General features: G+C 45.7%; 1 protein-coding gene across 1 annotated transcript in view; it reads left to right on the top strand.

Annotated features, from left to right (window-relative positions):
- Positions 1–12579, top strand: part of LOC110520968 — a 35398-nt gene that overhangs the window by 14673 nt on the left and 8146 nt on the right. Inside the window, exon 3 of the mRNA XM_036989632.1 lies at positions 2810–3124. Within this exon, the coding sequence (XP_036845527.1) occupies positions 2810–3124 (315 nt within the window). The remainder of the gene's footprint in view (positions 1–2809; positions 3125–12579) is intronic.

A 12579-nucleotide genomic window follows, 5' to 3' on the forward strand; every position in this document is an offset into this window, starting at 1 on the left:
AGCTTGCTGGTTTAGCCTACTCAAACACCTGGCTCAAACAGAGAGGGATGCTATTTTAGCTAGCTGGCTATGGCTATCCAACACTGGAACTCTTCCAAGTCAAGGTACGTTTTTGGATTGATTCATTTATTGCCACCGGGCCCGCCGGTGAAACTGCTAAACTGCTTTCTGACTGTACAATGTACTGCATGATTGTAGCGGGTTTACTAACATGTTAGTTCTAGTACCTATGTTGACTATGACATGACAACGATGTAGGCTGTGTGTAGCGGTTAGCAGTCATGATATGAAGGTTTGGCTTGGAAAGTTTTTTTTCGCCTGGTCACAGACAGCTGATGTGTTGTGCACTGAAGTCCAAAAGTGAAGGAAAAATGTGAGAGGAGGAGAGCGTGTCGATAGTTGCAAGAAGAAATCATACACTGCATTCGGAAAGTATTCGTTACCCCTTGACTTTATCCACATTTTGTTACGTTACAGCCTTATTCTAAAATGGAATAAATTGTTTTTTCCCCTCATCAATTTACACATAATACCCCATAATGACAGCAAAACAGGTTTAGACTTTTTTGCTAATTTATCAAAAAGTAAAACAGAAATATCATATTTACATAAGTATTCAAACCTTTTACTCAGTACTTTGTTGAAGCACCTTTGGCAGCGATTACAGCCTCAAGTCTTCTTGGGTATGACACTACAAGCTTGGCACACCTGTATTTGGGGAGTTTCTCCCATTCTTCTCTGCAGAACCGCTCAAGCTCTTTCAGGTTGGATGGGGAGCGTCGCTGCACAGCTATTTTCAGGTCTCTCCAGAGATGTTCGATTGGGTTCAAGACCGGGCTCTGGCTGGGCCACTCAAGGATATTCAGAGACTTGTTCCGAAGCCACTCCTGCATTGTCTTGGCTGTGTGCTTAGGGTCATTGTCCTGTTGGAAGGTGAACCTTCGCCCCAGTCTGCGGTCCTGAGCGCACTGGAGCAGGTTTTCATCAAGGATCTCTCTGTACTTTGCTCCGTTCATCTTTCCCTCAATCCTGACTAGTCTCCCTGTCCCTGCCACTGAAAACATCCCCACAGCATGATGCTGCCACCACCGTGCTTCACCGTAGGGATGGTGCCAGGTTTCCTCCAGGCTTGACACTTGGCATTCAGGCCAAACAGTTGGAGTCTTGAAGTCCAATCTTGGAGTTCTTTAGGTGCATTTTGGCAAACTCCAAGTGGGCTGTCATGTGCCATTTACTGAGGAGTGGCTTCCGATGGCCACTCTACCATGAAGGCCTGATTGGTAGAGTGCTGCAGAGATGGTTGTCCTTCTGGAAGGTTCCCCCATCTCCACACAGGCTCTGGAGTTGTGTCAGAGTGACCATCGGGTTCTTGGTCACCTCCCTGACCAAGGCCCTTCTCCCCCGATTGTTCAGGTTGGCCTGGGCAGTCAGCTTTAGGAAGAGTCCAAACTTCTTCCATTTAAGAATGATGGAGGCCAATATGTTCTTGGGGACCTTCAATGCTGCAGAAATGTTTTTATACCCTTCCCCAGATCTGTGCCTCGACACAATCCTGTCTCAGAGCTCTACGGAAAATTCCTTCAACCTCATGGCTTGGTTTTTGCTCTGACATGCATTGTCAACTGTAGGACCTTATATAGACAGGTGTGTGCCTTCCAAATCATGTCCAATCAATTGAATTTACCACAGGTGTACTCCAATCAAGTTGATCAATGGAAACAGGATGCACCTGAGCTCAATTTCGAGTCTCAATTTCGGGTCTGAATACTTAAATGAATAAGGTAATTCTGTTTTTGATTTTTAATACATTTGCAGAAATGTCTAAAAACCTGTTTTCACTTTGTCGTTATGGGGTGTTGTGTGTAGATTTGATGAGGAAAACAATTAATTTAATACATTTTAGAATAAGGCTGTAACGTAACAAAATGTGGGAAAAGTCAAGGGGTTTGAAAACGTTCTGAATGCACTGTATATACAACGAGCAAAGTGATCATGCTGTTTTATGTGGCTGCTATGAAAGTGAACTGTGTTTGCGTATGATCCACAATCCACCGATTGTAATGAAAAACATTTCTTAAACGGAAGCCAACAGAACGAAGCAGGGATAAACATAACTGAATTTGTACAATAGAAACTCAAATTTGCAACTGTTGGACTAATGATTACACCCTAGATCAGCTAGATGCAGGGAAGAGTGTGCAAGGCGGTCTTGAATGTGTCACTGTCTGTCACCTTGATTACTCAAAATACTCTCGACATGTGCCCCTACGTTATAAACTTTCATTCTAGGTTGTAGTAACCTCATCATGGGTATATGGAAAATGTTAGTATCATGTAGTAGTCTAAACCTATCGATGTTACATTGAGCTGGGTGAATGGAATATGACTGACTGTTATCCAATAAGCTGTAATAGAAAAACATAGAATCACACTTGGATGCAATATCCTAAACTTTTTGTTTCTAAGTACTGTCCCATCAGTGTTTGTCAGTGCCGTTTAAGATGAGATGACGGAGGATGATTCTTTACATTTTTTTTGAGCATGGCCTTTATTTGTCACATGCACCAAATACAACAGGTATTTACTGTGAAGTAAGTGTTTCACTGTAAGGTCGACACCAGTTGTATTCGTCGCAGTCTATGCTCATACATATTTTTTTTTTTATCATCCTCCGTCATCTTAAATGGCACTAACTGCCATTACTCCATAGATAGGGCAGTTCTTAAAAACAAAACATTTGGAATATTGCATCCAAGTGTGCGTGTGTGTTTCCCCATTGACTAATGTATTTTCTCCTGTGTGTTATCAGAGCCGGGGGCAAGTGGTGAATCAAGGTGGAGAGACAGCGCCAGAGGTAACAGAGAGAGTGGAGGCTGGACCACTGTGGCCACAGACACCAGCAGAGAGGCCAGAGATACCAACAGGACCAGAGAGACCACAAGAACTAGCAATCGCAACCATGATTCCAGTGACCACTTTAGACCTCAGCCCCAGCCCTCTCAGTGCAGACCTCAGTCCCAGCCCTCTCAGTGCAGACCTCAGTCCCAGCCTCATCGAAGGGGGGGACCTACTGGCCTGCTGTGATCTGCTGTCCCTGAAGAGTGACACTGTGTCCCTGGCCAGGGTAAGTGATTTCTCCCATACACACACATTACAGGGAGGGTGAGTGACTTCTCCCGAACACACACATTACAGGGAGGGTGAGTGACTTCTCCCAATCACACACATTACAGGGAGGGTGAGTGACTTCTCCCGAACACACACATTACAGGGAGGGTGAGTGTCTTCTCCCAATCACACACATTACAGGGAGGGTGAGTGACTTCTCCCGAACACACACATTACAGGGAGGGTGAGTGACTTCTCCCGAACACACACATTACAGGGAGGGTGAGTGACTTCTCCCGAACACACACATTACAGGGAGGGTGAGTGACTTCTCCCGAACACACACATTACAGTGAGGGTGTGTAGCTTCTCCCGAACACACACATTACAGGGAGGGTGAGTGACTTCTCCCAAACACACACATTACAGGGAGGGTGAGTAGCTTCTCCCAAACACACACATTACAGGGAGGGTGAGTGACTTCTCCCATACATGTATACACATTACAGGGCTGTCACCCGATCAGTGCTCATCTATTGCCTGGGAAGACAACTCATCTCTGCAAGAGTAGTCAAAGTTTATTTTTGTCTTTCAATAAGTGTTGTTGTTGATATAGTCTGGCTAAGACCTTTCTAGTTAAATGCGGCCTCTTTCTAGCTAGCAGCCTAATCATTGCTTTTTGAGCTGCTGAATGCTCAGTACTTGTGACTTTGAAGTGTTGGACCATTGACTTCAACTGGTTTCAAGGGAATTTGTGAGAGCTTTCTGATAATTGGTGGGTATGTCTGTTGGAGGGGGTATTTTTCTTCACCTCTGCTAGGCAATCAGCAATTAGTGTAAGTACTTCAATCTCCCCTAGTTTTTCACCGCGTTGTTGCCCAAAATGAAGACTGTCGCCGAAACAAGATATTTCAGATGATCAGATTTTGCTATTGTGTAGTTTTGTCAAGTATGTGTGATTTCCTGTTCACTCCTCTACCTGTAGGTTTTACAGGAACTCCCCACTCCGTGGCTGCAACCCTTTTAATCTAGTGTACCCTTCCCGCACAACCCATGTGCAATTCCTAGTCTCTGGCAGTGTTTGGAACTGCCAATCGGTGGTCAACAAGGCTGAGACATAGATTACCCATGAGAACACTGCTACTACTCATTTCTCCTAAACTGAGATTTTCAATTTTCCCCCTCTCTCACCTGCCCATCTCCTCATTTGAATTCCATGCTGTCACTGTCACACTGTCACTGCCACTCAAGCTTAACATTGTTGTCATCTATCGTCCACCAAGTGCCCTTGGAGAGTTCCTCAATGAGCTTGACACATTGATAAGCTCATTTCCCGACGATGGTTCACCGCTCATCATACTGGGCGACTTCAACGTCCCGAAGCATGACTTCAATTCATTTCTTTCAAACTCTTTCTTTCCTCTCCTTGCCTCTTTTGACCTCACCCTTTCCCAGTCCCCTCCCACTCACAAGGCAGGCAGTAAGCTTGACCTCATCTTTACTAGAGGTTGTTAGCCTACCAATCTCACTCCAATTACCCACCAGGTCTCTAATTACTATTTTGTTTATTTTTTCTCCTTCCCACTCTCGTCCAACCCTACCCACTCAGCCCCTACCCAGATGGTCATGCACCGTCACAATCTTCACTGTCTTTTTCCCACTACTCTCTTCTATTCTATCATCTCTCCCTTCTGCTAAATCCTTCTCCCTCCTGTCTCCTGACTGCCTCTTCGAACCTACTTTCCTTTACACCTCATTTAACTCCCACTCTCCCCTTTCCTCCCGGCTGGCTCGACCCTTCCTCCTGCTCACAGAACAGGGATGTGGGCAGCTGAGTGGAAATGGAGGAAAAACTAAACTTCCATAGGACCTATCACCCTTCCACTCCCTCCTCTCTACATGCTCTTCTTCTCCAACCCTGGGAAACTATTTTCCTCCTTATCCTCCCTCCTTAATCCTCCACCTTCTCCCCATCCCTCCTCCCTCTCTGTGAACGACTGTGTCAACCACTTTGGAAAAAAGGTTGACAACGCTCCTCATTCACTCAGCTTACGGAGTCCATTGGTCTCACTCACACAGAACTTCCCTACACCTTGACCCCTTTGCCCCTCTCTCTCCAGATGAAATCCTGCAACTAGTGATGTCCAGCCACCCGACAACCTGCCCACTCAACACCATCCCCTTCTCTAGACTCCATCTCTGGAGACCTTCTCCCATTCCTCACTTCCCTCATCAACTCATCCCTCACCAATGGCTGCATCCCCTCTGATGTAATGATGGCCAGAGTCGCTCCCCTCCTCAAGAAACCAACACTCGACCCCTCTGATCAAAGAACTACAGACCAGTATCTCTTCTTTCTTTTCTTTCCAAAAAACCTGAGCGGGCTATCTCTGACCAGCTCTCTCGTTATCTCACTCAAAACAATCTTCTTAACCTTAACCAATCAGGCTTCAAGATGAGTCACTCAACTGAGACTGCTCTCCTTTGTGTCACGGAGGCTCTCTGCTCTGCCAAAGCTGACTCTCTCCTCTTTTCTCATCCTCCTAAATCTATCTGTTGCCTTCAACACCATGAACCATCAAATCCTCCTCTCCACCCTCTCAGGGATGGGCATCTCAGGTTCTGCACACTCCTGGATTGCATCCTACCTGACAGGTCGCTCCTACCAGCTGGCATGGAGAGGATCTGTGTCTGCACGTCGTGCTCTCACTACTGGTGTCCCCCAGGGCTCGGTTTTAAGCACCTCTCCTCTTTTCTCTATACACCAAGTCACTCGGCTCCATCATATCCTCACATGGTCTCTCCAATTATTGCTATGCAGATAACACTCAACTACTTTTTTTCATTCCCACTTCAGACACCCAGTTGGCGACATGCATCTCTGTGTGCCTGGCAGATATCTCAGCTTGGATGTCGGCCCACTACCTCAGGCTCAACCTCGACAAGACGGAGCTGCTCTTCCTCCTGGGGAAAGCCTGCCCACTCTAAGACCTCTTCATCACGGTTGACAACTCCCAAAGTCCAAAGATCCCTGGAGCAAAGATCCCTGTTGTTCTCTGCAAACATCAAAACAGTGAATCGCTCCATTTTCTCACAGAAGACGTGGCACGGGTCCAAGTGTCGAACCCAACAAGAGTAATAAGGTCGAGGACCTTCACAGTTTTATTTGAGACAAATGTACAATCCATGAAGATTCATTGTCAGATCCAACAGCAGATGTCGTTGTTTCAAGAAAACTAGAACTAGCATCTCTGTTTTGTCCGAGTTTACAAATAAAACATTTACCGCCATGCCAGGCAGTTTTGGGGCTTCACCACGTTTATTTGCAATGTATGTGTCGTCTGCAATAGCATTGAAAGTTTGACATTGTGTTTCTGAATTACATCACAAAGAGGTAGCATGCAGTGCATTCGGAAAAGTATTCAGACCCCTTCACCTTTTCAACGTTTTGTTACGTTACAGCCTTATTCTAAATTTGATTAATTACCCCATAATGACAAAGTGAAAACGGGTTTTTAGACATTTTAGCTAATTTATTAAAAAAAATAAAACACAGAAATACATAAGTATTCAGACCCTTTGCTATGAGACTCGAAATTGAGCTCAGGTCCAGCCTGTTTTGATCATCCTTGAGATGTTTCTACCACTTGATTGGAGTCCACCTGTGGTAAATTATATTGATCGGACATGATTTGGAAAGGCTGTCACCTGTCTAAATAAGGTCCCACAGTTGACAGTGCATGTCAGAGCAAAAACCAAGCCATGAGGTCAAAGGAATTGTCCGTAGAACTCCAAGACAGGATTGTGTCGAGGCACAGATCTGGGGAAGGGTACCAAAACATGTGTGCAGCATTCAAGGTCCCCAAGAACAGAGTGGCTTCATCATTCTTAAATGGAAGAAGTTTGGAACCACCAAGGCTCTTCCTAGAGCTGGCCGCCCGTCCAAACTGAGCAATCGGGGGCCTTGGTCAGGGAGGTGACCAAGAAACCGATGGTCACTCTGACAGAGCTCCAGACTTCCTCTGTGGAGATGGGAGAACCTTCCAGAAGGACAACCATCTCTGCAGCACTCCACCAATCAGGCCTTTAAGGTAGAGAGGCCAGACGGAAGGTGATCCTCAGTAAAAGACACGACAGCCCACTTTGAGTTTGCCAAAAGGCACCAAAAGGACTCTCAGACCATGAGAAACAAGATGTGATACTCCACATCTAACTTGACAGAGCTTGAGATGATATGCGGAGAAGAATGGGAGAAATTCCCCAAATACAGGTGTGCCAAGCGTATAGTGTCATACCCAAGAAAACTTGAGGCTATAATCGCTGTCAAAGGTCTGAATACTTATGTAAATGTAATATTTCAGTTATGTATTTATAATACATTTCGAAAAATGTAGCAAAAATGTTTGCTTTATGGGGTATTGTTTGTAGATTGATGAGGGAAAATAATCAATTTTAGAATAAGGCTGTAATGTAACAAAATGTGGAAAAAGTGAAGGGGTCTGAATGCTTTCCGAATGAACATTATTTACAGTTGAAGTCGGAAGTTTACATACTGTGGCAGACCAGGGGGTTGGTTCAAAACGTTTACACAGATCAGACATGGAGAGAGTAGAATCAAGACCAACACCCTGTCTCCCACCTGGAATTCTCGGGGCTGGGCTCCCCTATTGTAGACCTGGGCTTGGGCGCGTTGGGCCTTCTCCATATGTTCCCTCACGACTCTCCATATGGCTGTCATCCTCTCCATCATCATCTCCATGTGCTCTACCACACTGCGTAAGGGGGTCGGTTGGGCTTCCCACACCTCCTTGGCGAGGTCCAGTAGGCCGCGTGGCCTCCTCCCGTAGAGGAGTTCGAAAGGGGAAAACCCTGTGGAGGACTGGGGTACTTCTCAGATTGAGAACATTAGGTGGGGTAGTAGCTGGTCCTAGTTCTTACGATCCTGTTTGAGCGTACCGGTAAGTCTGGTACTGCACCCACCATCATCTGGCACTTCCCTTGTGGCGTCACGATGTTGGCCCATACGGTTGAATACCGCTTTGTGTCCCCGTGAACACAGGAAATTGACGTCTCCACGTTCAGTCTCCTGGTTCAGCAGGCTTGTGGTTACGAGGGTAACCATACTTCCGGAGTCTAATAGAGCTTCCGTGTCCGTCAACCATCACCGGGACCATGGGTGCAGTATGACCCACCTCGCTTCCGGGGCTTGCAGAGGGCATCGACTCCTCTCAAACCTCCTTTGGTCTCCATCTACCTGGGATTGTCGTTGGCGGGTCGGCCCTACCCTGGCTGTCTCTACACTGGTTTGCGGTCCTTTGGCGCTGCCGACTGTCGCTTCGGGATACCCAGCAGTGGGGCTGTCCTTCCGACTCCTCGAATGGGTCGCCGACTCGGTCCGGCACCCACTCAGCAGGGCCTCCGGGACCCTCTCCGGATACCGTCTTCTGAGCTCCGGGTCTTGCTGTGTCCTGTGGGGATCAAAACTGAACTCTCTCCTGTTACCTCTGGTACCGTCCCCAACTATACTATACATACACTAAGTTGACTGTGCCTTTAAACAGCTTGGAAAATTCCAGAAAATAATGTCATGGCTTCAGAAGCTTCTGATAGGCTAATTTACATCATTTGAGTCCATTGGAGGTGTACCTGAAGATGTATTTTAAGGCCTACCTTCAAACTCAGTGCCTCTTTGCTTGACATCATGGGAAAATCAAACGAAATCAGCCAAGACCTCAGAAAACAATTGTAGACCTCCACAAGTCTGGTTCATCCTTGGGAGCAATTTCCAAATGCCTGAAGGTACCACGTTCATCTGTACAAACAATTGTAAGCAAGTATAAACACCATGGGACCACGCAGCTGTCATACCGCTCAGGAAGGAGACGCGTTCTGTCTCCTAGAGATGAAGTTACTTTGGTGTGAAAAGTGCAAATCAATCCCAGAACAGCAGCAAAAGACCCTGTGAAGATTCTGGAGGAAACAGGTACAAAAGTATCTATATCCACTGTAAAACTAATCCTATATCGAGATAACCTGAAAGGCCGCTCTGCAAGGAAGAAGCCACTGCTCAAAAACCGCCATAAAAAAAGACAGACTACGGTTTGCAACTGCACATGGGGACAAAGATCATAGACCATCCGAATCGTGACGCATGAGGGTGGCAGCATCATGTTGTGGGGGTGCTTTGCTGTAGGAGGGATTGGTGCACTTCACAAAATAGATGGCATCATGAGGTAGGAAAATTATGGCGATATAGTGAAGCAACATCTCAAGACATCTGTCAGGCAGTTTAAGCTTGGTCGCAAATGGGTCTTCCAAGTGGACATAGAACCCAAGCATACTTCCAAAGTTGTGGCAAAATGGCTTAAGTACAACAAAGTGAAGGTATTGGAGTGGCCATCACAAAGCCCTGACCTCAATCCTATTGAAAATGTGTGGGCAGTACTGAAAAACCGTGTGCGAGCAAGGAGGCCTACAAACCTGACTCAGTTACACCAGCTCTGTCAGAAGGAATGGGACAAAATTCACCCAATTTATTGTGGGAAGCTTGTGGAAGGCTACCCGAAACGTTTGACCCAAGTTAAACAATTTCAAGGCAATGGTACCAAATACTAATTTAGTGCATGTAAACTTCTGACCCACTGGGAAAGTGATGAATGAAAAAAAGCTGAAATAAATCATTCTCTCTACTATTATTCTGATATTTCCCATTGTTAAAATAAAGTGGTGATCCTAACTGACCTAAAACAGGGAATTTTTACTTGGATTAATTGTCAGGAATTGTGAAACACTGAGTTTAAATGTATTTGCTTAATGTGTATGTAAACATCCGACTTCTACTGTATATACTGCCTTCTACTGTATTCTTGTCAATGTCAATGCCAATTGCTCATCCAAATATTAATATATTTCTTAATTCCATTCTTTTACTCTGAGATTAGTGTATTGTTGTGAACTGTTAGATATTACTGCACTGGTAGAGCTAGGAACAAAAGCATTTCTCTACACCCGCAATGACACCTGCTAAATATGTGTATGTGACCAATAACATTTGATTTGACATCAACGGTATCGACTTTAGGCGAGACTCCGGACACCATAGTGAGAGTCTCCTCCTGTCGGTCAAACCGTGTCTCATGGTCTGACAAACACTGCTTTAGCCACCTTTCACCACGGATGCGGAAGTGCGACCCTGGCGGATGTGGTGGATTCAGACCCATCCAATACAACAAAAAAAAAACATATCTCTAGCTTAAACTGATTTTGATGTGGATTTCTTTTGTTACGTAACTTAGATTGACGCACCAGTGTGTCAGTCAACTGTCGGGGGATAATGAAAGGAATGGAAGTTTTTATTCCAGTGAGATTGCTAAGGCGAACACCGCCATGTTTAGTTTTGCCCGACCTAGGTCGAGGCTCAGACATAGTCTCAATGGGAAAAGCTGAGCTGACTACACTGACTGTGCTAGGGGCCAACTTAAAGCTGGCAGGCTGGCTAAGAGCCTGCTGCCTGGCCTGCACCCTGTCTCATTATGGAGCAAGAGGAGTTAGAGCCCTGATAGATAAAATGAGAGCACCCCTCCAGCTACTCTCATGGTGACTTTGTCTTGACAGGTGATATGTCATTGCCATTAGTGTTATGTAAAGCGAGCTCTGAAGCACATATCAGAATAGCATTAAGATGCTTTCTCTGCCTTTCGATTCCCTTCTTCCTGACAGCATCCATTTTGTGGATAGCCTATTGCATTTATGGCACCTGGGCCCAGTCTGATAAAGCCACGACAAGCTGTAAGAGATTGGCCTAGGTGAGGCTCTCATACACCAAGACCCTCATCTTCCCAAGATGTACCTCTCTAACCAAACGACACAGATATTCCTCTGTTAACAAAACATTCATGTCTCACCTCAGAGCTATCCAGTTTCATCATCGCAGAAAAAAAGGGCCGCTTTATCCAGAGGTCAGCCGGGAATATGGAACCATGGCACTTCTCCAATGAGCAGCGAGGCTGTATCGTTGTTTCAGACATCGGGCAGAGCGCTCGTCAAATCATAATTCCCCTGACCTTGGTGACCCTCGGAGGCTTTGACAACGCGGGGCCATGCTACAGGACAGGCACTCTCTTTCACGCCCGCCGACGCCAAAATGGCTTTTTCATTCCTCAAACAATCATACGCTAGATCCTCTGAATGGAAGGGCAGATGACATAAGCTGTGGGTTCTCTGGTTTGAGTTAAGTGCTTTTTTCTAAACTCCAGAAGCGTGTGGTCTGACCCTAGTGTACGTGCTGACGGTACTGTTATCTTCTTTTCCCCCTCTCATTTAATTTAGCTCCTTGAGCGTTCCTGAAAGCCCAATTTGAATATGCTCATCACTGCTGCAGCCCTGTTGTCAAAATCTCAATTAATATGTTAATGTCTCTGAGATTTTTCATTAGTTACCAGAAGAGTTATTGGCGTCATTTTTTTCAGGAATATTTTTTATTTTTTTAGGGGGGGGCATTGCTTTGTTTAAATTGCCTGTTGGTGCTGGAGGGGTTTTTCAATTACAAATCATAAATTGAAATCCTCAACCAAGAAGGAATAACTACCGTTGATATGCTAGATTCGTAGCAGTCCTTGTGCCGATACATCTTCAACTTATAACTTGTTACCTTGATGTATCATTGTAGTTAAATCCGACTCAGTATTCAGAAGGAACTCAAATGTTTCTAAGTAAACCTCCTTTCCTTTACTAACACTGTAAATTCATTATTTATAAATGGTGCTCTGTTGACATTCTTAGCTGTTATGTGGCAAATGAGCCAGTGCCACCACCTTGGACGTTATGCCAAAGGAAATGTGTGAGAATTAATGTTGATATCCTCGTTAGTAGCTTAGACATGCATCAGCAAAAATTTACTTCCCTAACTACTGTATGATTAGAGAGTAGGCTGTAAGCCCCCACTTGCTCCTTTCAATCTCACTAGACTATTTAGGCCGTTTAATTTTCAAACCGAATTATTAAATCATGACTGCAGGGCTAACTTTAGATTTTAATAATAGGGGCCTCCCGAGGGGCGCAGCGGTCTAACGCAGTGCTTGTGGCGTCACTACAGACCTGGGTTCGAGCCCAGGCTGTGTCACTGCCGGCCGTGACAAGGAGACCCATGAGGCGGCGCACAATTGGCTCAGTATCGTCCGGGTTAGAGGAGAGTTTGGCTCTAGCGACTCGTTGTGGCAGGCCCGGGCGCCTGCAGGCTGACCTCGGTTGCCAGCTGGATGGTGTTTCCTCTGACACATTGGTGCATCTGGCTTCCGGGTTAAGCAAGCACTGTGTCAAGAAGCAGAGTCTGGCAGGGTCGTGTTTTCGGGGGACGCATGGCTTTCGACCTTCTCCTCTCCTGAGTCCGTAAGGGAGTTACAGCGATGGAACAAGATTGTAACTACGAAATTGGGGTGAAAAAGGGTTAAGAGTAATTAAAAGGGAAGTAGT

The sequence above is a fragment of the Oncorhynchus mykiss genome, chromosome 1, assembly GCF_013265735.2.
Source record: "Oncorhynchus mykiss isolate Arlee chromosome 1, USDA_OmykA_1.1, whole genome shotgun sequence".
NCBI lineage: Eukaryota > Metazoa > Chordata > Actinopteri > Salmoniformes > Salmonidae > Oncorhynchus > Oncorhynchus mykiss.